Source organism: Acanthochromis polyacanthus, chromosome 24, assembly GCF_021347895.1.
Source record: "Acanthochromis polyacanthus isolate Apoly-LR-REF ecotype Palm Island chromosome 24, KAUST_Apoly_ChrSc, whole genome shotgun sequence".
Classification (NCBI taxonomy): Eukaryota; Metazoa; Chordata; class Actinopteri; family Pomacentridae; genus Acanthochromis; species Acanthochromis polyacanthus.
Genome location: NC_067136.1, coordinates 3,937,012 through 3,961,843, shown reverse-complemented (window position 1 = coordinate 3,961,843; position 24,832 = coordinate 3,937,012). Strand labels below are relative to the sequence as shown.

The following is a 24,832-nucleotide window of genomic DNA, read 5'->3' as shown; positions in this document are numbered from 1 at the left end:
TCAACACAATAATTTAATGCAGTTTGTACAAAGCTGATTCCTCGTATGGACTGAAACCTGGAGGCGTTGGTTGAAACCTTGCTTCCCACACAGACAAACTTTTTTTTAAAAAATATCCTGCGAGGAGACGATGGTTTGGCACCACGAAAGAAACGTGAAGAGGTAAATTTTAAAAAACTAAACAACAAAGATTACGATGTGAAATATAAAAAGGCCTTTAGCGTTTCCCCGGTAACAGTTTAAAAGATCTCAAAGTGGAGTTTCACCCCCTGAAAACTCAGTCTACAGACTTTAAGGTTCTGCTCTTTACAACACATTCACTCTATGGACTTCAACTCTAACAGACCCTCTGACTGGCTGAGAGTCACACAGAACACAGAACAGCATCTTGTGGAGGGCGCTGTGTGCTGGGAGTACCGGAGAGGAGCGCTCCCTGCAGGAGCTGCATTTCCAGGACCACAGCTGCAGCATCGCATTTCAAGGACATTGTTTATCACGACAGCGCCACCTACTGAGTTAAATAACTGAGGGAACAGCACTTGTTGCAGGAAGGATCACATTTTTTGATATGTTAGCGTCTGGCATGTTAGCGTCTGGCATGTTAGCGTCTGACATGTTACCGACGACGCGTTAGCATCCGACACGTTAACATCTGACACATTAGGGTCCAGTATGATAACGACGACACGTTAGCCTAAGACATGTTAGTTTCCAGCACGTTGGCATCTGACATGTTAGCAATGGCACGTTAGCATCCGACACGTTAACATCTGACACATTAGTGTCTGATAAGATAATGACACGTTAGTGTAAGATATGTTAGTCTCTGGCACGTTAGCATCTGACATGGTAGCAATGACACACTAGTATCTGACATATTAGCGATGGCACGTTAGCATCAGATGCGTTAACATCTGATACATTATTATCCGTTATAACGATGACATGTTAGCATAAGATATGTTAGTGTCCAGCACGTGAGCATCCAACACGATACCAATGACACATTAGTGTCCGGCGCGTTAGCAATGACATGTTAGCATCCAGCACATTTGCGTACGGCACAGTAACATCTAGCATGTTAGCATCGAACACGTTAGCATCTCACATTATAGCGTACCACATGTTAGCGTCTGGCACGTGAGCATCCAACATGTTAGCATCCGACACATTAGTGTCTGGCACATTAACATCCAGCATATTATGATACATGTCCACATGACCCATTTTTCTCGGATGTAAACACATCTGAAAATTATCAGCTTGGTGAGCGGATCACTAGCTGGTCAAAAGACAGCATTTTGAGCTTCAGTTCGTTAGAAGCATCGGACTGACATGGTGTCTCGATCACAAACTTTCTCTTTTATTCCGAAAACAGTTCAGCAAAAAGTATTTCTGAAAGCATTAATAATCTGCTGAATCTGTCTTTGTTTTAGTTAAACGGCAATAGTGTCATAAAAGTTTCACATTGATTTGGACCTCCAAACGCACCGCAACAGAACCAGCATTCAACGCGGTGCGTTTCATGTAGACAATGAATGGGATGCGAGAAATTGACGGATCCTGTTGACGCGTACCATAAAGAAGAAGCACCTGCTGCAGGAAGGGCCACATTTCTGGCCAGAAAAGAGAGCAGCAAGACGTGACCCCTCCCCAAGCTAACGATGACTTTTCAACTATCTAACGACCTTGTTATTCTAAATTACACAATCTGCTGAACAAGTTCAACTGCAGGACATAACGTAGTACAGCAGGTCCACAGTTTACGACGTCCTCGACCTACGGCGTTTCATGGCTACGTTACCATCTACCATAAATTTGTGAAGAAAGTCTTGTTCCATCATTCCGACATACGGCGTTTGCAACGTTAAAACAAATTACGCGCAGGAACTAGCTGGCAAGTGGAGCAAACAAATACTTTGTCACGCAGCGCTATACGAGGAAGACGGCTTTGTTTACATTCACCGGTTGTAGGCCACATTCGTTACAGCGTGCGAGTTCCGACTTACGGCGAAACGTAGCGGCGTAGGAAATAGAATTTTGACGTAAGCTGAGGACCCCTGTATTCTGGTTGTAATTTTGGAGGATTTTAGCGAAGTTTAGTCTAATTCAGTAGGCTGAGCTGATGCAAAAAGACAAAGGTCCTGAAACTGCAGACACATGCTGTTACCTGCAGGAGCAGCGCCCCCTGCTGTTTGTATAGTTGAATGGACAGCACCAGCACACACAGACGGACACAAAAACAATCACGGAGTGTGTTCTTGCATAGAATCAGGCATCAAATTAAGGCAGCATGGTGACGACTGATTGCGACCTCTATGAGAGGCTCTTATTTTGAAATGCTTGGCAGGACCACATCATCTGCTGTGTGGTGTCGCTACTGCTTGTTCTGAATAAAAATAGGTTGATTCTTACTGTGAAATATCAACAACAACAACAGGTCCGGTGGCTACGGAGACAGAAATGGGTCGGACATGTTGAAATGATTTAAAACAAGGCGATGCGTTCAGGGTCATCACATCTGTTTCTGTCTGTGATGATGAGGTTGGTTGATGTTCTCTCACACTCACACACAGATTAGGGGGTTGTTAGGGGTCCACGAAAGACACCATGATGTATCTGGTCCCCCTGGTGGTGGGTAGCCCTTCGTGATAGTGTGTCAGCCGGCCGGGGTGCATGAAGGACCAGCCCTTTCTGGGAGACTCCACCTTGCAGTCGTACCTCAGGAACCTGCAGCCTCCGCCCTGACACAGCGACAGAAATCAGTTTAGTTTAAATTCTTCTTGAACCATCAGCTGTTGAATGCTTTCATCAGCTCAGGAGACAGAGTACCTCGTAATCGATGCCTTTATCATTCAAGGCGATGTTGATGGTGAAGGTGGAGGAGTCATGATGCGGCCGCAGAGACGGCTGCTCATCAGGACGGTAACGCACCACAAAGTTCATGATGGCCTGAGCCTGACGGACACAAGGACAAAGAAAAAACCTTTAAATTCAACTTAACACAATCAGTCAATGTTCTTAATTTCCTACAAACACTGAGAACTCCACTGTATCATGAGGCTTGGATCTGGACCAACCATGGGATCTGGACCGTACCATGGGGTATGGGTCTAGACAGTACCTTGGAGTTCGGGTCTGGACCGTACCATGGGGTATGGGTCTAGACAGTACCTTGGAGTTCGGGTCTGGACCGTACCATGGGGTATGGGTCTAGACAGTACCTTGGAGTTCGGGTCTGGACCGTACCATGGGGTATGGGTCTAGACAGTACTTTGGAGTTCGGGTCTGGACCGTACCTTTGGGGTTCGAGTCTGGACCGTACCATGGGGTATGGGTCTAGACAGTACCTTGGAGTTCGGGTCTGGACCGTACCTTTGGGGTTCGAGTCTGGACCGTACCATGGGGTATGGGTCTAGACAGTACCTTGGGGGTTCGGGTCTGGGCCGTACCTTGGGGTATGGGTCTAGACCAGCAGTCGGCAACCTTTAACACTCAAAGAGCCATTTCGACCCGTTTCCCACAGAAAAGAAAAAACCGGGAGCCGCAAAATCCTTTTGGCATTTAAAATGAAGACAACACTGCATATATCGCTTTTTTACCTCTATGCCCTTGTTAATCAGTCGTGATTAATTAATTACAAAGCCTCTAATTAGATAGATTCGTTTTTTTAATTGTGTCCGTCTACTAATATTTATCTTACTTGGTTAATGTCATTTTTGCTCCTGGACCTCATATGTTACGTAATGTTAGCTGAAAATCAATATTTTGCGAATTTCAATTTAACTTGTATAATGTATTTATCTTAAGCTAATAACTTTTCTCCGGTAAGTCGCTGCCCTATTTTCCAAGACGACACTCCTCTGACTCTCTGACCTGCTGCCTGGACATCGAGCCGTGTTCTTGCGAGTAACGTGTATTACCCAATCAAAGAGTAGATACTGAGCAAGACAATTATCCGTAGTTTACCTTCGTACTCACGAGTATTTTTGACTCAAAGACAAGATACAGGCTTGTCATTCTTGAGTACAAAACGATGTGAAACTGCAGGCGTTGCTTCTCCAGGAGTAAAACAAAAAAAAGGCATGAAACGTGTGGGAATCGGAAGCTCCGTGTTGTCTCTCTGCATCAACTTTGTGCTCTCATGTCCCAAGGGGAAACCCCAGGAGCAAATCCGGTGGAGTGACACGTCAAAATAAGAGCAGTAATTTCACAATAAAACTCTCTATATTAAAATGCATTGAAACGCGCCTGAAAGGCAGAACAATTTATTTTCCGAAGTTACAGGGAGCCACAACAGAGGGCTGAAAGAGCCGCATGCGGCTCCGGAGCCGCGGGTTGCCGACCCCTGGTCTAGACAGTACTTTGGGGGTTCGGGTCTGGACCGTACCTTGGGGTAATATCCTGGATAGAGTTTTTCGGTGACTGGAGCAATGTACTCTTTGAGGAATTTGAGCCACTCCTTCTCAAAGCCAATCTGGTTCATGTGGATGTCCACAGTCGGGACGTTTTCATAACCACCGGCCAGTCGCTCGTCCTGAACAACACAAAGAGGACACACAACTTTCAGAGCCCAGAACTCACTCTCCACTAATACAGACCGTCAGAATGAGCGGTTACCTTGTGCGATCCTCCGGACCACTCGCCATAGTCCTCCATGGTCTCCACCAGATGGTCGCACATCTTCTCTGAGAAAGCTGGAAACCAGTAAACATCTGGACAGGGCTGAAAGACAGAATATTATGAAACCACAAAGATGTGTATGTCCTGATCTGAACAGTGAGGTCACAGAAACTTATCCTAATAATGTGAAACTTTTTGTCACGTTTCATTACCTGCTGCACGAAGCTCTCCTCGTCCTCGAAGATCTTAGAGTAGTTCTCGTGGATGTACTTCTCCTTCCAGTCCTGCAAACACAGACATGTTCACCTCCAACCTCCCCTTCTGTTTACCGTGTGCTTGTGTTGGCGTGTTCATCGTGTTGGTCTGACCATGGGGTTGTCAAAGATCTGCCACATGTCCGGGTGCAGCCTGGACGTGTTGAAGTTGGCCGACGCCACCAAACGGCCAAACTCGTCCCGATTGGACACAAACATGAAGACGCCCTGTGGACATAGAGGTCCGTCGTTAAAGGAAACCACAACCTCCCTGAATACAAGATAAGAGACAGTTTATGATAAACTGCCAGAAACCTGTCGGCAGGTTTGAAAGTTATGCTACCTTTCCGACAAACTGAGAGCTCTGATAAGTTTGTGTCTTGTCTTAGTGGAATACGTATGAAGGTGCCGGTGGTTCAGGTGTTGGTTTACCTGGTCTCGGATGCTCCGACAGAACACCATGTCTGGGTCCATCCCATCGTCCACGTACAGGCTCACCTGGGACAGTTTGGATCGCAGCATGCTGCCTTTGATCAGGTAAGCCTGAGTGATGTAGGGCACGTTCCACAGACCGCTGCACAAAGAGATTATGGTAGAGACATGCACAGAATCCCCGGGTACCGTTTAAGTGTCTCCAAACTTGAACATCAATGCTTTAATATGTTAAAAACAGCAGGGTATTGGTGCATCAAATTGTCAAAACCTGGAAAACTAGGGTGTCTTTGTAGCTCAACTGTTTGAGCGGACAACCCAAAAACAAGGACTATAGTCCCAACGCAGCGGTCATGGGATAGAGTCCGACCTACGGCCATTTGTGCAGGTCATTCCCCTACTCTTCTAGCTACGTTTCTCATCTCTCTCCACTTTCAAAGTATAAAAAGGCTAAAAGGCCACCCAAAAAAGTAAAAAACAAACAAACAAAAGACTCAGAAATTAATGCACAGAAGCATCAAAAACCTGCATAATACCAAACAGAAGTACCAATTACCAGGATAACAATGCATAAAAAAACTGGTTATTAGTGTAATAAATCATCAGTTTATTCCATAAATGCACAGAAGCCTCAAAAACATGCAGAATTCCAATGGAGGGAACCAATTACTTGGAAATTAATGCACAAAACTGTCAAACAATCTGTACATCAGGGCAGATAGACGGCAGGCAGATAGAAGCTTCATCTATTAACCAGGAGGAGGCTTCACCTGAGTCACTCTGGATGAAGTTTAAAGTCACTTTGGATACAGTTTTAGTAATTTTAGACAAGTTTGAGTCACTTTGGACAAGTGTAAAGTCATTGTAGACACGTTTTAGTCACTTTTGGCAAGTTTTAGTCACTTCAGACAAAGTTTTAGTCACTTTGGATAAAGTTCAGTTTAAAATTTAATCAGTTCCTTCAACAGCAGCAAATAATCCATTAACAACTGAAGGGTCTGGAAGCAGAGTGGTCTGACCCACACTGTGTAGCTTCTGAGAAAAAATGGCTTCAAAGTTTTTGTTTTCCAGAATGGTCTGACATTGGAAGCGCTGCTGTAACACTCCGTTTAGGTTTGGTGGGATTGTTTGTGGGTTGGACCACTCAACTAGCCATGGTTGTGTGTTTTTGCGTTTGCACTCACATCCTCTTGCCCTGCACGATCTCAATGTAGTCCTCAGATCTGGAGTAATACCCTTCAGGACTCAGAGCGCCCCAGAAGTTGCTCCACAGCTTCCCATGTTTGGACAGCATTGGTGCAATCACCGACCTGAGAGAGAAGGTTTACAATCACTACCAGACACAGCCGACCAACAGAAAACACACCGACAGCGAGGGGACCTACCTGTTCTCCTCGATCAGGATCCTCAGAGTGTCGGGGTTCGTTAAAGCCACATCAGAGTCGATGCTGAAGTAGTAGTCGCATTCTGGATCCTTCTTACAGGCCTCGCTGGAAACACACCAACATGTCAGGGTGGTTTGGAACGCTCATTTTCCTTTCTGACTCAGTCAGCAGGAGTCCAGACAACAAACAGGTCAGAGAATCATCGTAACTGTCTGCAAACAGTCATCAACTAAGTTTTAGTCACTTTGGACAAAGGTTGAGTCAATTTAGAAAAGTTTAAACTCACTCAGGGCAAGTTTTAGTGACTCTGGACAGGTTTAAAGTCACTTTGGACAAAGTCTGAGTCAAGTTGGAAAAAGTTTTAGTCACTTTGCAATAGTTTTGATTCAGTTTGGACAGGTTTTGAGTAATTCCGTTTCTAAATCCATGAAACACTCAGGACTTAGTTTTGTAATGTTCTAAAGCCTGTCCACTCACACAGCCATGGTTCTGGCCTTGTCCTCCTTCAGGTCCTCCTCCGGTCCGACCAGCAGGGCGTTGGGAAACAGGGCCCGGTATCGCTCCCAGAACTTCTGGATGTGTCGCTCGTGGTACACCACCTGCAGCAGAAGTTAGATCGGGTCAGGACAGAACCGGAGAGCAGAGGACGTCAGCGTGTCCGGTACCGTACGTTGTTGTGGATGAAGAGGCGGATCCTGTCGGTGGGGTAGTTCAGCGTGGTCAGCCGGTCCAGGAACTCCTCCATGAAGGGCGTGGCGTGTTCGATGAAGACGGCCACGTACACCAGCGGCAGCTCCTCGTCCTGGACACACAAACACAGGTCAGACACCCGGCGAAACTACAGTGGCCGGTTCTGGGTCCAGGAGAGAGGCCGTACAGGTACGTCGGTGAAGAACAGCAGGTCGTCATCGCAGATCCCACAGCCGTTCTCGTAGGTCCAGGCCGTGGGGACGTAGTTTCCCAGGTAGTTCAGCTGCAGCTGCAGAGACACGAGTCGATGCAAGTCAGTTACTACTCAGGTTTACACTCAGACATCATCACATCTTTAAACCAACTACAACAGAACCCGCTCTGGAATAACCACAGGCCGCTATGACTTTCACTAGGAGGGTTAAAGGCATTTCACACAAAGTTCTAGTCACTTTGGACAAAGTTTTAGTCACTTTGGACAAAGTTCAAGTCAATTTGGAAAATCTTAAATCATTTTGGACAAGTCTGAAGTCACACTGGACAAATTTAGGTCATTTTGGACGAAGTTTAAGTTAATTTGGACAAAGTTTGAGTGACTTTGGACACATTTAAAGCCATTTTGGACACATTTAAAGTCACTTCGGACACATTTAAAGTTACTCAAGTTAAAAAGCAGAAAGAAACTTCTGCTGGAGTCCAGAGGGATGAAACCTGCAGATCATCAGGAGGTTCTGGGTGTCACATGGTGCTGGCAGGACGCTGTGATTGGCCGGTTACCTTGGTGGGTCCGTTGCCGTGGATGATGACGGGCAGCGTGTCGTAGGCCACGTTCCTGGCTCGGACCTTCGCCCGCTCAAACTTCAGGACCACCTCATCTGTGGGACGCATTCAGGTTATTCAGGTGTTAAATAACCTTTAATAACGAAATCATTAGAACAAATTCCTCTGATTTCTGGAAATAGACCGACTAATGCTCTACTGAGGAATACAACAACCCACTTAGCTGCTACTTTTACAAGTTCAGACTCAACATAATGTAGAAACATCGACAACCAATTCTGTCTGAGCTCGGTTTGTGTCACTGTGCGGTCGTTTTGTGTCACTGTGCGGTCGTTTTGTGTGTCTCTGGGGTCGTTTTGTGTCTCTTTGCGTTTGTTTTGTGTCTCTTTGTTGGTTTTGTTTCCCTCTGTGGTTGTCTGGTGTCCATGAAATGTCATTAACTATATAAGACTTCAGATGAAAACTTCCCACAGCCACCTCTTTAGTTGTCTCTGACAATCCATCTAAAAAAAAGTTTGATTATTGATCATATCTGATGAAGACGAGCAGCAGATGGAACCTGAAACATTCAACTTTATGGACTAATTAAAAGAGCTACAGACTCACCAACAGCTCCATTCAGGTTCTGGAAGATTCTGGAGCGATGATCCAGAGTCATGTTGAACTTGGTCTGAGGAGACAGATCAGATCATCTTCTAACATCAGTCTGAAGGTTCAGACCCACTGTGGAGGTCTGCATGGACTGTGTGCTGTGGTTTACCCTCTGCGTCTTGTCCAGGTAGATCCTGGTGTAGAACAGCTGGTCGTCGTCGTTGTCTTTGTACTTCCATTGCTGGACGATGGCGCTGAGGTCTGCAGCGAACCCGATGAACCCTGAAGACACAGATTCACCTCAGCTGTTGGGTTCACCTCCAATAAAAACACGTCCAATAAACCCACGTGTCTGAGGCCTCTTACCTCCGGAGTTCAGGTAGCGTTTCCCAGAATGCACCTCGGGGTATTTGGAGGCCAGGCGCTGGTCGGGCCAGCAGAAACCTTCAGCTGAGAAAACCACCCGGTGACCAAGTCGGGAGAACTTGGAGAGCAGCTCCTCGGGTCCGGACGCAAAGATCACGTCGTAACTGTTGGAAACCAGAAGTGTGAAGGTTTCAGGTGTGAGCAAGACCCAACAGAACCACAAGTGGAAGAACCAACAAGTCAGAGGGAGGAACTCCTTTAGTGGACAGGTTTCAGTCTCTTCAGACCAAGACACTCAGCGTGGACAAGCGTAGAGCCATTATAGACAAGTGTAGAGCCCTTACAGACAAGCGTAGAGCCCTTACAGACAAGCGTAGAGCCCTTACAGACAAGCGTAGAGCCCTTACAGACAAGCGTAGAGCCCTTACAGACAAGCGTAGAGCCCTTACAGACAAGCGTAGAGCCCTTACAGACAAGCGTAGAGCCCTTACAGACAAGCGTAGAGCCATTACAGACAAGCGTAGAGCCCTTACAGACAAGCGTAGAGCCCTTACAGACAAGCGTAGAGCCCTTACAGACAAGCGTAGAGCCATTACAGACAAGCGTAGAGCCCTTACAGACAAGCGTAGAGCCCTTACAGACAAGCGTAGAGCCCTTACAGACAAGCGTAGAGCCCTTACAGACAAGCGTAGAGCCCTTACAGACAAGCGTAGAGCCATTACAGACAAGCGTAGAGCACTTACAGACAAGCGTAGAGCCCTTACAGACAAGCTTCAGCCGTTGTGGACAAATTAGTCTTTCAGAACAAGCCTTCAGTCATTTTGAACCAGTTTCGAATAATTTTGTACATGCTGGAGTCACTTTTGACAAATTAGTCTTGTGGACAAGTTTTGAGTCATTTTGGACACATTTTGCGCCCTTACAGAGAAATACGAATTCCTGTAGACACGTTTGAATAATTTTTGTACGAATTTAGTTTTTCTGGACACGTTTAAGTCGTTTTGGACAAATGAGTCATTTTCGACCTGTTTCAAGTAATTTTAGACACGTTTTAAGTCACTTTAGACATGCTTCAATTCATTTTGAATAGATTCTGAATAACTTTGGACAAGTTTTGAGTCATTCTGAACCGGGTTTGAATCGCTTTGGACATGTTGTCATTTTGGACACATTTTGAGTTACTTTGGACAAGTTTGAGTCCTTTTAGACAAGTTTAAGTCATATTTCACAAATTAGTCTTTGGAAACATTTAATTTGTTGAAGAGATTCTGACTCCCTTTGGACATGTTTCAAGTCATTTTAGACATTTTTTGAGTCATTCTGGACAAGTTTCAAAACATTCTGGACAAATTTCAAGTCATTTTGTACAAGTTTGAGGCCTTTTAGACATGTTTAAGTTATATTTGACGAATTCATCTTTGTAAACAAGTTTCTATCATTTTGAAGAGATTCTGAGTCACTTTGGACAAGTTTTGAGTCACTTTGGACAAGTTTCAGGTCATTTTGAAGAGACTTGAGTAATTTTGAGCTGATATTGATTCATTTGGGACGTGTTTCAATTTCTTTTGGACACTTTTTGAGTCACTTTGGACAAGTTTGAATCCTTTTAGACAAATTTCAGTCATTTTTGATAAATTAGTCTTTGTAATCAAGTTTTAAGTAATTTTGGACACTTTTTGAGTCACTTTGGTCACGTTTCACTTCATTTTGTGAGTATGGAAACCATTTTTAAAAATGCACATGAACAAAATAGTAATAATTACTTGAACTGGCCAGTATTTATGTTCCAGACTAGCGATAGCAGGACGAGTCTTCAGCTGACTACACATCGTCTACCACATCTAAGACCATTAATGCTGGTCTCAGAGCTGCTGGGCTCACAGTCGGACCAGAACAACCTGATCTGGTTGTGATAAGGAGCTGCAGGTCGGTGGATAGAAGAAACCTCAGCAGGGTAATGACAGAGTGCAGCAGCGACCATGGTGGAAGTAAAGGTGTCATTAGGAGCTAAAAGAAGAAACTCCTTGCTGTTCATCCAAACCACACCTCAGCAGACTGGGCATCAGAAACAGGAAGTTCAGTTTAACGACAACAAACCAAGAAAAACAGGCAAACAGAACAGCTCTGATGACAAATTTAGAGTCACTTTGAATAACTCAACTATTTCTGACCAGTTTTAGTAATATTTAACACATCTAGATGCCTGTGGACAAGTCTGAGTTAACTTTGATCAAATATAATCTTAGTGGACAAGGTCTTTTAAAGAAAGACTTAAACAGTTGATAAAAGGGTTAATGCAGCTTTAGTGGCAGCTGAGTCTCAGAAACAGTCGAGTTCAGATTAGTTATCTGGTGCGTATTATTTAACGGACAGATTCCAGTTCGTTCACGTTCATGATGATTCTTCCACCAGAGCTAGTTATGGAGTTCCTCAGGGTTCTGTGTTAGAGCCAGGGCTGATCCCGAATATCCAAATATTCGGTCATGACGGTGGTATCCGAATATTTATTTTGAGATCTGAATATTTGAATCCCTCCCCTCCTCTGTCGGACGATGTCGCACAACCAATATTCGTCTCGTCAATCTGCACGACATGTCCCCTCATCAGACCTTACGATGTGAACCAATCCTAACAGTCACCTCGCCTGGCTGCGCACCCCCACAAGTCATTTTGGACACATAATGAGTCACTTTAGCCAAGTTGCAAGTCATTGGACTAAACTAGTTTTGAGTAATTCTTGACAAATTAGTTTTTGAGAACAAGTTTCAAGTCACCCTGAACAGATTTTGAGTCACTTTGGACAACTTTTGAGTAGTTTTGGATAAGTCTTGAGTAATTTTGGGCAAATTAGTTTTGAGTCCTTATAGACAAATTTGAGTTATTTCTGACAAATTAATCTTGTGAACAAGTTTTAAGTAGTTTCAAACAAGTTTCAAGTCATTTTGAACAGATTTTGAGTAACTCTGGACACATTTGTGTCCTTACAGACAAATATGAATTCCTGTGGACAGGTTTGAATAATTTTTGTACGAATTTAGTTTTTGTGGACAGGTTCACGTCATTTTGGACAAATGAGTCATTTTAGACATGTTTCAAGTAATTCTAGACATGTTTTGAGTCACTTCAGACATGTTGCAAGTCATTTTGAAGAGATTCTGAGTAATTTTGGACAAGTTTCAAGTCCCCTTTTACAAGTTTTGAGGATTTTGAACTAGTTTCAAATCATTTTGGACATGTTTTGAGTCTTTTTTCCCCCAGTGGTCAAACTGTATTTATGCTGCTAGATAGATGGCAAAAAGAGAGATGGAACTTTTACTTGCTGTGACGTTTTAGTCCCAGGCGAAGTTCCAAATTGAACTCTATATGCTTGGACTTAAAGAAAACAAAAGTAACATTCTTTGAGTCCATTTAGAGACGTCCGTGTCCTTTTAGACAAGTTTGAGTCCTTTTAGAGAAGTCCGAGTCCTTTTAGACAAGTCCGAGTCCTTTTAGACAAGTTTTGAGTCACTTTGGACAGGGCTATTTGGATAGTTTCAAACCATTTAGTTATTCCAACATGTTTCCATGATTTTGACAAATGCTGACATTTTGAACACTAGTCATTTTAGACAAATATGAATTCCTGTGGACATGTTTCAGCCACTTTTGTATGAATTTAGTTTTGGTGGACACGTTTGAGTCGTTCAGTGGGTATTTTTGTCCCTGGGTTTAGTCTCTCAGGCTCCAGCAACAGTCTTGTTTTAGATTTTAAGTTGCGGCAGGTGAGCAGATCTCAGGTGTTGTTAGCAGAGATGCTAACAGCAGCACAATAAGTGGATTCATGTCTTCCACAGGTGAAACCAAACCTCCGTCCTCCGGTGTGAAGTAGAACAGGAGAGTCAGGTTTCTCACCCAACAAAGGATTTTAAAGGACAGCAGATAAAGAGAAGCAGAAACCAGAGACAGGTGGGACAGAAGGGAAAGCGTTACCTGTCGGCTAACAATGACTCAACAAACCTGTCCTCCAGCACGACAACAGGACAGGAAACTGTCCAAACCACTGGAAATGTGCTGACAATCACTCAATCTCTGACCAAAACAGGAAACTCTGTCAATGGGGAAAATCTTGACCAGATGAACTGTCAGAACCTTTATCCAGTGTAATAAATACCTGTCTGCCAGGACAACATCTGGTTCAAAACATCAGAAAATGTGTCTAAAATTACTGGAAGCTGTCCAACATGACAGAAAACCGGTCAGAGTCAACTCTACTACTGTCAGAATGACAGAAGACTCATTTAAACACATAAAAACTTCTAAAAATAGCAGAAAATCCTGTCCAATATTACAGAAACTTGTTCCAAGACTTCGAACAATGTGACAGACACAGGTGAGGACAGGTAAGGTGAGTTGAGGTCAGGACAGGTGTGGTCAGTGAGGACAGGTGAAGTCATGTCAGGACAGGTGAGATGAGGTCATCTAAGTTGAGGTGAGGTGATCTCAGGTGAGGTTACCTGTCCACGAACATGACGACCAGGTCTTTGTTGTCTGAGTGTTTGAGCAGCTCCTTCTTCAGCCATCGGACCTTCTGACCTCCACCCACCGTCCGAGCAACGTCTCCTCCCTTCCAGTCCTCCCCCAGACCCAACACCTGGAGGAAACACCCTCATCTTCATCACCACCATCATCACCACCATCTTCATCATCATCTCCCTCCTCTTCCTCACCTTCACCGTATAGTTAAATTCTCTCGCCGTCCTCATGAAGCGCTGGAATCCGTCCGTCTCCTCGGTTGCCGCGGTGATCACGAGCAGGTTTTCTACAAACACATGATTGGTCAGTGATGAAGTACAGCTCAGTAAAAGTACTGTGACTCTACAATAAACAGGTTTACAGTGTTCATTTAATTCATGGTTTTATATTTATGTGGCTGAAATCAGAAACACTTTAAAACACTTCCAACTCTTTCCAGATCATTCTGGACACACTACAACATTTCTGACACGTTTTTGTTGTGTTTGACAAAATGTTGAAAAGATACTGATCAGGTTGAAGTGATACTGTGATCAGATTTCAGGTCATTCTGGACCGGTTATCTGCTCAGGTTTCTCTAAGTTTTATGCATTTTGGTAAAAAAATGGAGCTGTTTAAGGCAAAGTTTGAGAATTTTCTAACAGATTTATAAAATAATTTTGGACAACTTTTTAGTGGAGTTGGAAAAAACGATGTCAATTTAGATAAACTGAGAAACACTGAACAAGTTTTAGGGCATTTCAGAATCATTATGGACACATGCAGTAGTAGGAAGGATAATTTGCCATGTTGGACACACTTTTTAGCATTCAGGACAATTTTTATATCACGTTGCTCAAAATCTGAGCAACTTTAAACAAATTGGAAACACTTTAAGTTCATTTTAGACAAACTGAAAACACTAAGTTCATTTCAGACACATTTAAACACTTGTGAGTCATTTTGTTCTCCAGTGAAGACTTCCCTTTGCCAGCGCTGAGGTTTGTGCTTCTGCAGCAGAAAACGAGTCTGAACGTGACGAGGAGCTCCAGGCTGAACTTTCTGAGCTTGTTTAAACTCTCAGCTCGTTAAACTTTGTGCTTCCCTGCAGGCTTTCGAGGAATCTGCCGTGGAATTCCTGAGAAGGTTCAGGGACTGAAGGCCGGTTGTTTAAAGTTCCCCAAATATCTGCAGAGGTCCTCATCCCCCAGCAAACACCGAGATGTGTTCAGGGGACGCAGGAATTCCAGCTTTCACACTCATTTATGTCACTTTGGACTCAATTGGAGCAAAATTTTTCAGTCACTTTACACAATTTTGAGCCCTTTTAGAAGAATTTCATCACATTTAGTCCTGAAACAATTCTTCGACTAATCCAGTTACTAAAATACCTCCAGGCTGGGTTTATCCATTGGATTGTCTCGTTTTTCTTGGTTTTTTTCGTCTCATTTTTGTCCTTTTGTGTCAATCTTTGTCTTTTTCTTGTCATTTTGTGCCTCATTTTTGTTGTTTTGTTTCACTTTTGTGTCATTTTGTTTCATTTTTGATGTTTTTGTCTTCTTTTGTCATTTCATGTCTCATTTTTGTCATTGTGCGTCTTTCTTGCCGTTTTGTTTTGTCATTTTGTGTGTCATTATATTTCATTTTTGATGTTTTTGTCTTCTTTTTTCATTTTATGTCTCATTTTTGTTGTTTCTGACTCGTTTTGTGTTTTGTTTCTATTTCTTATTGTTTTGTGTCTCGTTTTTGTGGTTTTGTGTCTCGTTTTTGTCATTTTGTGTCTTTTTCTTGTTTTTTCGTTTCTTTTCCTTGTTGTTTTGTGTCTTGTTTTTGTGGTTTTGCATCTGAATTTCTCAGGTTGAACTAATTTTAGTCATTCTGCATCGATACTATTCTACTTTACATAAAAACCTGTGAAATATTAATACTTCTATTTATGTAAGAATCTGTGCAGCAGCTCTGGCAGAATGTTGTTTGTATTTCTGCGTATCGGTTTATTTTGGATATTTTTAGTAAGTTTGAGTTATTCTGGATGAATTTATGGGCAAGTTTTAAGTCCTTTTTTAGACCATTTTTGAGCCTTTATAGTCTCATTTTTGGTTACATTTGAAGCTAATTTCTTTTTTTTTCTTTTTTTTATCATTTTGGACAAAATCTAAAGTAATCTTAAACCCGTTTTTACCACACTGGAGAAACTTCTGGAGAAGTCATTTCAGACTGTAACTCCAGCAGAGGAGGTTTAAAGCAGACTTTGGATTTAAAACCTTTTATTTGTGGCTGACAGCTGTGAAACTGAGGAACGAACAGGATTTGTTAGTTTACCGACAGCTGCAGAGTTCAGCTTTAGTTCATGGAGACGGAAACAAACTGAGCCGACAGAAAACCAACAGCTCATCACCTGAGAACCTTCATTTACTCTCCCTGGTGGAAGAAAAGAAAAGCAGTTTGTTTAAAGTTAACAGAAGCTTCAGACTCTTTTCTAGATGAACTCATTAGTTGTTTGAGTCACAGGGGAACATTTCTGACTGTTCTGGGACAATTCTGAGTCATTTTCTACACACTGGGAGTCATAAAGCTCATATTTTAGTGTTTTAAATGCGGCTTTGTCTCGTTTTAGTAACTTGGAAGACAATTTTAAGACACATTTTGGAGTTTGAAAGTAAAAAAACTGTTCAAATTGATTTTTAATTTGACCCAAAATAATTCAAGCAGGTCCAAAAACTGTTCAATGTGACAAAATTGGTCTAAAAATGAAATAAAATTGGTTTAGATGAACTTGAAACTCCACAAAACTGCCAATCACTGAACTAAATATTGATCTGTCTACTATTAGATGATCCTTTGTCTTCAGATTTCCAGATGTTAAACACACAGATGAGAACTTCTAATTATTAGATTAATATAATGCCATCTCAGACCAGTTTAACACCATTAGAGACTAATTAAACATCATTTTAGACCAGTTTAACACCATTATAGACTAATTAAACATCATTTTAGACCAGTTTAACACCATTATAGACTAATTAAACGTCATTTTAGACCAGTTTAACACCATTATAAACTAATTAAACATCATTTTAGACCAGTTTAACACCATTATAGACTAATTAAACGTCATTTTAGACCAGTTTAACACCATTATAGACTAATTAAACGTCATTTTAGTCCAGTTTCACACCATTATAGACTAAATCAACGCCGTTGTAGATTAATTTAAAGCATTTTAGACTAATTACAACATTTTAAAGCAATTTTAGATTATATTAATGCCATTTCAGACTAATTTAACACCATTTTAGACTAATATTGTCACACTGGACAAGTTTGAGTTGTGCTGAACAGGTTTATGGACAAGTTTAAAATCTTTTACACCATTACTGAGCCTTTTTAGTCTCATTTTTTTGATCGCACCGGAAACTCATTTCTTTTTAAACATGTTTTAGTCATTTTCGGACAAAGTTAGCTTCACTCTCAGTCTTCAGCTGCTAATAATTAGCTCCAGGACTAATTTATAAAGTTGTAACTGAGGCTGATTACGTTTAGAATCACAGGAAAAGCTCCGTAAACTCTCATTCGGTTCATGTTTCTGGGTTTCTGTCGCCGGTGGAAGAAGCTGGAGTTAAATAAACTGGTTAGCAACAGTTAGCTCCGGGATGCTACAGCGGGTCACGGTGGTCCGCCTGGCCGGAAACAGGACCCTGCGGAGCGGCCTTACCTGGAGACAGCCTCCGCTTCTCGGCCGACGTGGAGCTCTGAAAGAAGGCGAGAGCCGCAAGGCAGAGGACCCGCCAGGAGGACATTCTGCTGTCGCTGAAATCCGTTAAATGCTCCGTTCAAACCAACACTGTACCGTGGCTCCCCTTCGCCTCCAGTATCGCGATACGTCCCGAGTTTTCCCGATGGGATAAATTCATGTCAACACAGACCACAGAAACGCCCCCCGCCCTCTGGGGGCGTGTTCAGCCAATCACAGGCGTGACTGCTTCGAGTGACGGGATTGCAGAGCAATCAGCGCCCCGAAGCTTCTCCGATACAGCCAATCAGAGGAAGACAAATGGAAACGAGGACGAAAGGATTTTTTTTCTGCAGAAAGTTCGTGAAAATGGAGAAAGTGAACGCTTGCCACGTCTGAAGCATTCCAGGAGAGACAGGGAGAGAAACACATACTGTTAGTGAGCAGAAACCCAAAATAAACACGGACACCCGATGAATTTAACGCTGCATCTGCACAGAAAACACTTTATGTTGTTAAATGTACAGTTTGAAGTCTGCAACTAGTAAATAAATCACACAGTCACTGAATATTTTGCTGCTCATTACCTGGAATATATCCTGGAATTTAAAAATACGTAAATGTGTGGTAATCAACACCAACATATAGAATATGCTGGATATTAACACAATATAAAACATCAAAAATATGGTTATTAAGGCACAAAAACATCTAAAACCTGGATATTAAAACATTAAAAAAAATCAAAAATCTGAGCATTGATGTACAAAAATATGTAAAACGTGAATACTAAAACACCACAACGTCAAAATCTGTTAATGGAGACACCAAAACATCAAAAATGTGGTTATTGACCCACTAAAACATCTAAAACCTGAATATAAAGAACAAAAAATCATTTAACACCTGATTATTAAAACATTAAAATATAGTTATTAAAACACTGAAACATGAAAAACCTGGATATGAAAAGAACAAAATCTCTCAAACCTGGATATTAAAACACTAAAACATCTAAAACCTGGATATTATAACATTAAAACATCTAAAAATTGATTATTAAAAAACTAAAACATCTAAGACCTGGATATTAAAACGTCAGAACATCCAAAAATACAGTTATTAATGCACCAAAACAGCAAAAATTGGAATATAAAAACACCAAACATCCAAAAACATATTGAAACATGTGATTATTGGTTTATCTATGGTGTAAAAACAAAAAAATATTTTAAAAAAATGCAAATATTTTATTTAAAAATACATCTAGACAAACAAAAAGGCAGCAGAAAAACACATTATAAAACATTTTAAATTTTATAACATTAAAAATGTGTAAAAACGGTTTAAATAACAGCAAATATGAGTAAAATAATATTATTTTAATTTGATTTAAATACAGTTAATGGTGAAATAAATTCAACAGCTACTGTTTATAAAACTCAGATTATTGATGTGAACACTGTTTGCAGTTTTACTTATCATGTAAATGAATGTATTTTTCTGTGATTTTTAGATCTGAACAGAATAAATCTGTGAGATAAAAAATAAATTCTTATTAAAAAGTAAATAAAAATCAGTGAACAGTGCTCCTACTGTTATAATAAAAACATGATGAACTTCTGCATCTTTAACATTTAAACCCTGAGCCAGAATATTACATCTTTTAAGTAAAATGTTTAGAAACAGATAATAATTTATATCAGCTCGAAAATCCGTTTATTTTAGAATCGTTTACCTCCGGAAGACCCGCCCCCACTTCCGCCCCTTGTTGCCATAGTAACGTGTCAACATCTCACCGGACCGTCTTTCCACCATAGACCCGGACCTAACCGAGCCGGATATGGGCAGACCCAAGTTCTTCACTCCCTCCGAGGTGGCGGCTCACAACAGCGCAGCCGACCTCTGGGTGTCTTTTCTGGGCAAAGTGTTCGACCTGAGCCCGCTGATGGACCGGCACGGAGGTTAGAGAACCGGACTGAACCGGACCGAACCGGTTTAATTACCATCATTAATGTTAGAACGTCACGGGAAGCTGCAGCTTTACGTATTTTCAGAGAATAGTCCTTCTATTTTACACCGATTTAGTCTGAAAACAGTTAGAAATACTATAATGTTTTTTCCTCAAGGATGTTTTTATTGAATTTTTTCACAAAAACATGGTTTGGATATAAAGCAGTGACAGGAAATCTGCAAAGCACAGAGTCAACTCTAGACAAGAAAGACAATCCTGTCCATGCACAGCAGGGAGAGAGTAAAAACACAACACAGAACAAAACACCTGATCTGACCCACCCAGCCCAGCCATCATTTCCAAACCAGAATTTTACATAAAATAATCAACAGGACAGGTCCACCAACTGTACTTAATGTGCTTAATTCCTGGAGAGAAACAGGCAACAGCTGGAAATCAGGTTCCAGTCTAAGAAGGTAATAATACTGACAGTAAATAAATGAAATAAAGAAATAAATATATGTATAAATTATGAACCCACACCGGTCAAAGGAGGCATCAGAGAGAGCACTGATTTGTTGATACTGCTGACGTAAAAACAGGAACAAAATGTAAGGGATCCACTCTCTCGCTAGTTTGAAGGTTATGGAAGTATTCCAGAAGAGGTCCCCACACTTTTTGAAACTTTCTTTGGAGTTACAAATTGAGTAATGTGTTTTTCAAGGTTTAAACCAGACATAACATCTCTACCACTGAGCGTGGGGGGGCAGCATCCCTCCACCTCAGCAGTAGTGCACATCTGGCCAAGAGAGAGGCAAAGGACAGGGTTCAGCGTTTAGCAGGGGTCAGGCACACATCGATGTCGTCTACAGAGCCAAACAGAGCAATCAGAGGGTTGGGTTCCAAGTCCAAGCTGACAATTATGGATAAAGTTTGGAAGACTTCCCCCCAGTATTCCTCCAAGCTGGGACAACTCCAAAACGTGAAGAAGTGAAGCCTCCTCTTGTTTACATTTGTCGCAACAGGGATCTACATCTGGGTATTATCCATCCATCCATCCATCCATCCATCCATCCATCCATCCATCCATCCATCGCTTTATCCTCACTAGGGTCGTCTGGGTAATAGTGAGATCATTCTAATTTGGATACATGGGTCCTGTGAAAAACTTTGAATTGTAACAAGCAGTGTGGGGCGCAGAGAGAACTTCAGTTAACCAACTTAAAAATGGTGTCCCACATGTCCTCAGACAAGGTTAGATTCAGATCTTGCTCCCATGCGGTTTTAATGGCGTTAGGTGAGGCCTGCCTTATACCAGCAGTTTATTGTACATAATGGAGATCAAACCTTTGTGTGATGGTTGTAAAGTAAGAAGTGCATCAGCAATGTTCACATCAGGTTTCTGAGGGAAGCTTGGTATCTGACAGCGGAGGAAGTGTCTTATTTGTAGATACCTATAAAAATGAGACTTGGGGAGACTAAACTCTCAGCAGTTTCTCAAACGATATGAAACCAATCCATGAAGAGATCTCTGAAGCTCTCAATGCCCAGTCTCTGCCATTCCTGAAATGTTGGGTCCAGTAATGAGGGTTGAAAGAGACGGGTGGTGGAAATGGGACTCGAGAGACAAAAATGAAGGAAACCAAAGTGTCTGGTGAACTGAGGCCACTCTGTCAGCGTGTGCTGGACACCTGGATTGAATTATTTGGTGGGAGAGGGAGTGGAGAGCCAAGAATGCTAGAATGGAAAGGTTTTTAGAAATACTATCATTTTCATATAAATGTTCTCACTTATATATAGTAATGCTGTTTTATACATAAATGTTATCATTTGTAATTTGAATATTATAGTTTGTGTATAAATATGTATATTTATTTAGAAATATAAGAAATATTTAAATACTATAGTTTATTATCAAAATATTATAATTTATATAAAAATTGGCATATTTCTAATTATTACATTATTATACATACAATACAATTACATATATATGTATAAATAGACATTATATATGTGTGTGTGTGTATAAGTAAGAAGTCTAGTTAATGGAACCATTTAATTTGAATGTGGCCTCATCACTCCACACAGTCTTTGTAGGAAAGCGTTCATTTTGGGTACATTGTTCCAGGTACCACTCACAGTACCAACTCTTCAGTCTGGATCATCGTCATTAAGAGCATGGACTAACCTCGGAATGTAAATTTTTCATTGACAGCGTTTCATGATGCGATGGACAGATGACTTTGAAATGTCTACCTCACCACTAGCTTGCTGCACAGACTTTCTTGGACTTGGCTGAAACGATTCCAGTACTCTTTCTTCCTTTCTTAGACTTCTTTTTATGGGGATACCTAAAAGACAAAGTCTGCCAATGAGACCTGCAACAGTCACTGAACTGAGAGCAACCATTGAACGTGAATGCACACAGATACCAAGGAACTGTTTCATGGTGTGTGCTGTTCCATCGCTTCACGTGGTCGGCAGTGTCTGGACCAGAACGGACATCAGTTTGAGAACAGATGGTGATAAAACAATAAAATGACGTTTGTAAATTCTTCTACATGTTGAAAATTAAATGAATTATAATGAACACCTAGTTTACAATTATTTACAGTGTGTATACATTTTTTGGACACCCTGTATAGATAGATAGATAGATAGATAGATAGATAGATGGATAGATGGATAGATGGATGGATGGATGGATGGATGGATGGATGGATGGATGGATAGATAATTGACTTTATTATTATTACTGCATCAATCTGACAGACTAATTCTGATGAAATTCTGTTCAAACATGAAGTTAGAGGAACCAGATCATCTTTTTTTTATTAATAACTGGAACATAAGCACACGTTATCAAACTGATTACATTTAAAAATCAGTTTCTTCACCATATTTAAACTGATTTTTTTCAGTGCTATGGGTTTAATTCACACTAATTATGGAAGACGGATCATTTAATAAAGTATGTCATTATTATTTAAATGAATTTTGTTCTAAATCTTCATATTTATGAACACAACTCCACAAATATTCTAAAAATAAGTTGCTCCAGTTGTATTTTCTTCAGTAGTTTTTGTCTTTTCTGCAAGAAATTCATTATTTCAACAACAAACTTGAAATCAGTCTTTAATTTACGCTGCAGTTGCGTGTTTGTTTCCTGTTCCAGCTGGTAGAATGTGAAAATATTCTCTGTGTCTTTATTAATAATGATAGTAAACTCAAATCTAAACTGTTTGTTGGACAAAACTAGAAGGTCAGAAAATATGAATAAAATGTGTTGTTTAGTCCTGAAGGAGGACAGAAATATGAGACAGTGATGGTGTTCATGTTGTGTCTGCAGGAGACGTTCTGATGCTGCCCATCATGGAGGCTGCTGGGAAGGACATCAGCCACTGGTTTGACCCCGAAACCAAAGACGTGAGCACTAACAAACCACTGTCCTCACAAAACTACAAACATCATGGAAAACTGCAGTAAAAGTAATCAAAGAAGTTAAAAAACCTGCATAGTAAGACTTTAAAACTCAGTTAAAAAGACACCAAGAAATCAGAAACATCTAAAATCTGGATATTAGAACACCAAAACATTAAAAACTTGGACATTAAAACACTAAATCTGGATATTAAAACACTATAACATCTAAAATCTGGATATTACTGGATAACACTAAAACATGTAAAAGCGTGTTCTAAAGACCCTGTCCTGTTGACCTGTGATAATGAATCTAGACCTGAACCCTCAGATCCAGACCTATGTGGACCCCCAGACCTGCTGTCTGAGGTACTACACCCCCAGGGGGCGCTTCCTCCACGTTCCCCCCACCGGCCCTCGCTCCGACTGGGCCAACGACTTCGGGGAGCCCTGGTGGAAGGACCAGAGCTACCAGGTGGGACGGCTGTCCTCCAAGACCAGGTGGATCCGGATCATCAACATGCTGACGTCCCAGGAGCAGCGACTGGAGGTGTATCATGTCATGTTGTATCGTGTCATGTTGTATCGTGTCATGTTGTATCGTGTCATGTTGTATCGTGTCATGTTGTATCATTTCATGTTGTATCGTGTCATGTTGTATCGTGTCATGTTGTATCGTGTCATGTTGTATCGTGTCATGTTGTATCATTTCATGTTGTATCATTTCATGTTGTATCGTGTCATGTTGTATCATTTCATGTTGTATCATTTCATGTTGTATCGTGTCATGTATCATGTCATGTTGTATTATTTCATGTTGTATCGTGTCATGTTGTATTATTTCATGTTGTATCATGTCATGTTTTATCATGTCATGTCATATCATGTATCATGTCATGTTTTATCATGTCATGTCATATCATGTCATATATCATATCATATCCTGTCGTAACATGTCATGTTGTATTATGTTGTATCATGTCATGTCATATCATATAACATATCATGTCATCTCATATCATATCCTGTCATGTCATGTCGTATCATGTTATATCATGTCATGTTGGATAATATATCATGTCAGCATGCTGTATTATGTTGTATCATGTCATGTCATATCCTGTCATGTCGTATCATGTCATGTTGTATCATGTCATGTCATATTATATCATATATCATATGTCATATCATGTCATGTCATATCACATCATATCCTGTCATATATCATGTTGTATCATGTCATATCATATCATGTCGTATCATGTCATATCATCATGTCGTTGTGTCATGTCATCACATCATCAGGTGTGCAGTGAGGAGACCGTGGAGGAGATCCTACAGCGCTACCTGCGCTACAACGCTCACGCTCGCAGCTACACCTGGAAACACAACGGAGAGGTTCTGGACCTGAGCAAGACACTGGAGGAGAACAACATTCTGGACGACGACGTGGAGCTGGAGGAGCTGAGGCTGGACCGAGACATGTTCACACCCGCCCTGCTGCTTTACTTCAACGATGACCTCACAGAGGGATGATGTCCTCACTATTTACAGATAATGAGGTCCATCAGTCAGATGTTTAGGCTCCGTTTTTGGTCTCAACCAGAGATCAGCTGCTCTACAACATGAGATGGAGAGATTCCATCTGAAGCACAAACTACCAAAATAAGACACAACAGGACAGATATGACCCACAAAAGAAACGAAATGAAGCACACATGACCAGAATGAGACAAAAAATGACCAATAAAGCAGGAAATGACACACAAAAATAAAACATGTAGAGTGATTTATAAAGATGTATGAAGTAGTATGAGGAATGTTTCTACATTTATGACTTGTTCACTTTTTGTTCTTCTGTCAGGCTGTCTTGTTGCACAGAGCTAAAAACAAAACACTACTGGCCACAAATAGAGATATCTGACCTTAAATGAACACAACCACAGAGACACAAAAAACCACAAAAAGATCCAAAACAACCACAAACCAAAGACCAAAGAGATAGACACTAACTGACACACACCAAACACTAATGTGGCAAACAGCTGGACGGTAAACGCTGTGTTGATGTTAAAACTCTCCACACTCACTGAACTTCAGACACACA

At 41.3% G+C, this 24,832-nt stretch overlaps 2 protein-coding genes across 3 annotated transcripts; one reads left to right on the top strand and one right to left on the bottom strand.

Moving 5' to 3' along the window:
- Positions 1–583: 583 nt before the first annotated feature.
- LOC110969296 (procollagen-lysine, 2-oxoglutarate 5-dioxygenase 3) lies at positions 584–17,589 on the bottom strand. The gene is made up of 19 exons (XM_022219359.2): positions 17,331–17,589; positions 13,828–13,919; positions 13,615–13,751; positions 9,122–9,285; positions 8,925–9,037; positions 8,771–8,834; positions 8,162–8,259; positions 7,572–7,673; positions 7,365–7,496; positions 7,172–7,293; positions 6,695–6,799; positions 6,494–6,619; positions 5,310–5,451; positions 4,992–5,105; positions 4,836–4,907; positions 4,621–4,725; positions 4,391–4,537; positions 2,833–2,958; positions 584–2,744 (listed from the first exon to the last, which is right to left on the bottom strand). The coding sequence occupies exons 1-19, from the start codon at positions 17,413–17,415 to the stop codon at positions 2,589–2,591; spliced, it is 2,202 nt and encodes a 733-aa protein (XP_022075051.2). The 5' UTR covers positions 17,416–17,589; the 3' UTR covers positions 584–2,588.
- Positions 17,590–19,095: 1,506 nt separating this feature from the next.
- LOC127532595 (cytochrome b5 domain-containing protein 1-like) lies at positions 19,096–24,495 on the top strand. 2 transcript variants are annotated; one of them, XM_051944556.1, is made up of 4 exons: positions 19,097–19,312; positions 22,655–22,731; positions 23,057–23,275; positions 24,031–24,495. In XM_051944556.1, exons 1-4 carry the CDS (start codon positions 19,192–19,194, stop codon positions 24,259–24,261), a joined length of 648 nt encoding a protein of 215 aa, XP_051800516.1. In that variant the 5' UTR covers positions 19,097–19,191; the 3' UTR covers positions 24,262–24,495. The 2 variants fall into 2 exon arrangements, with proteins under 2 accessions (XP_051800515.1, XP_051800516.1); XM_051944555.1 differs by lacking the exon at positions 24,031–24,495 and having other exon boundaries at positions 19,096–19,312; positions 23,057–23,793.
- Positions 24,496–24,832: the final 337 nt, after the last annotated feature.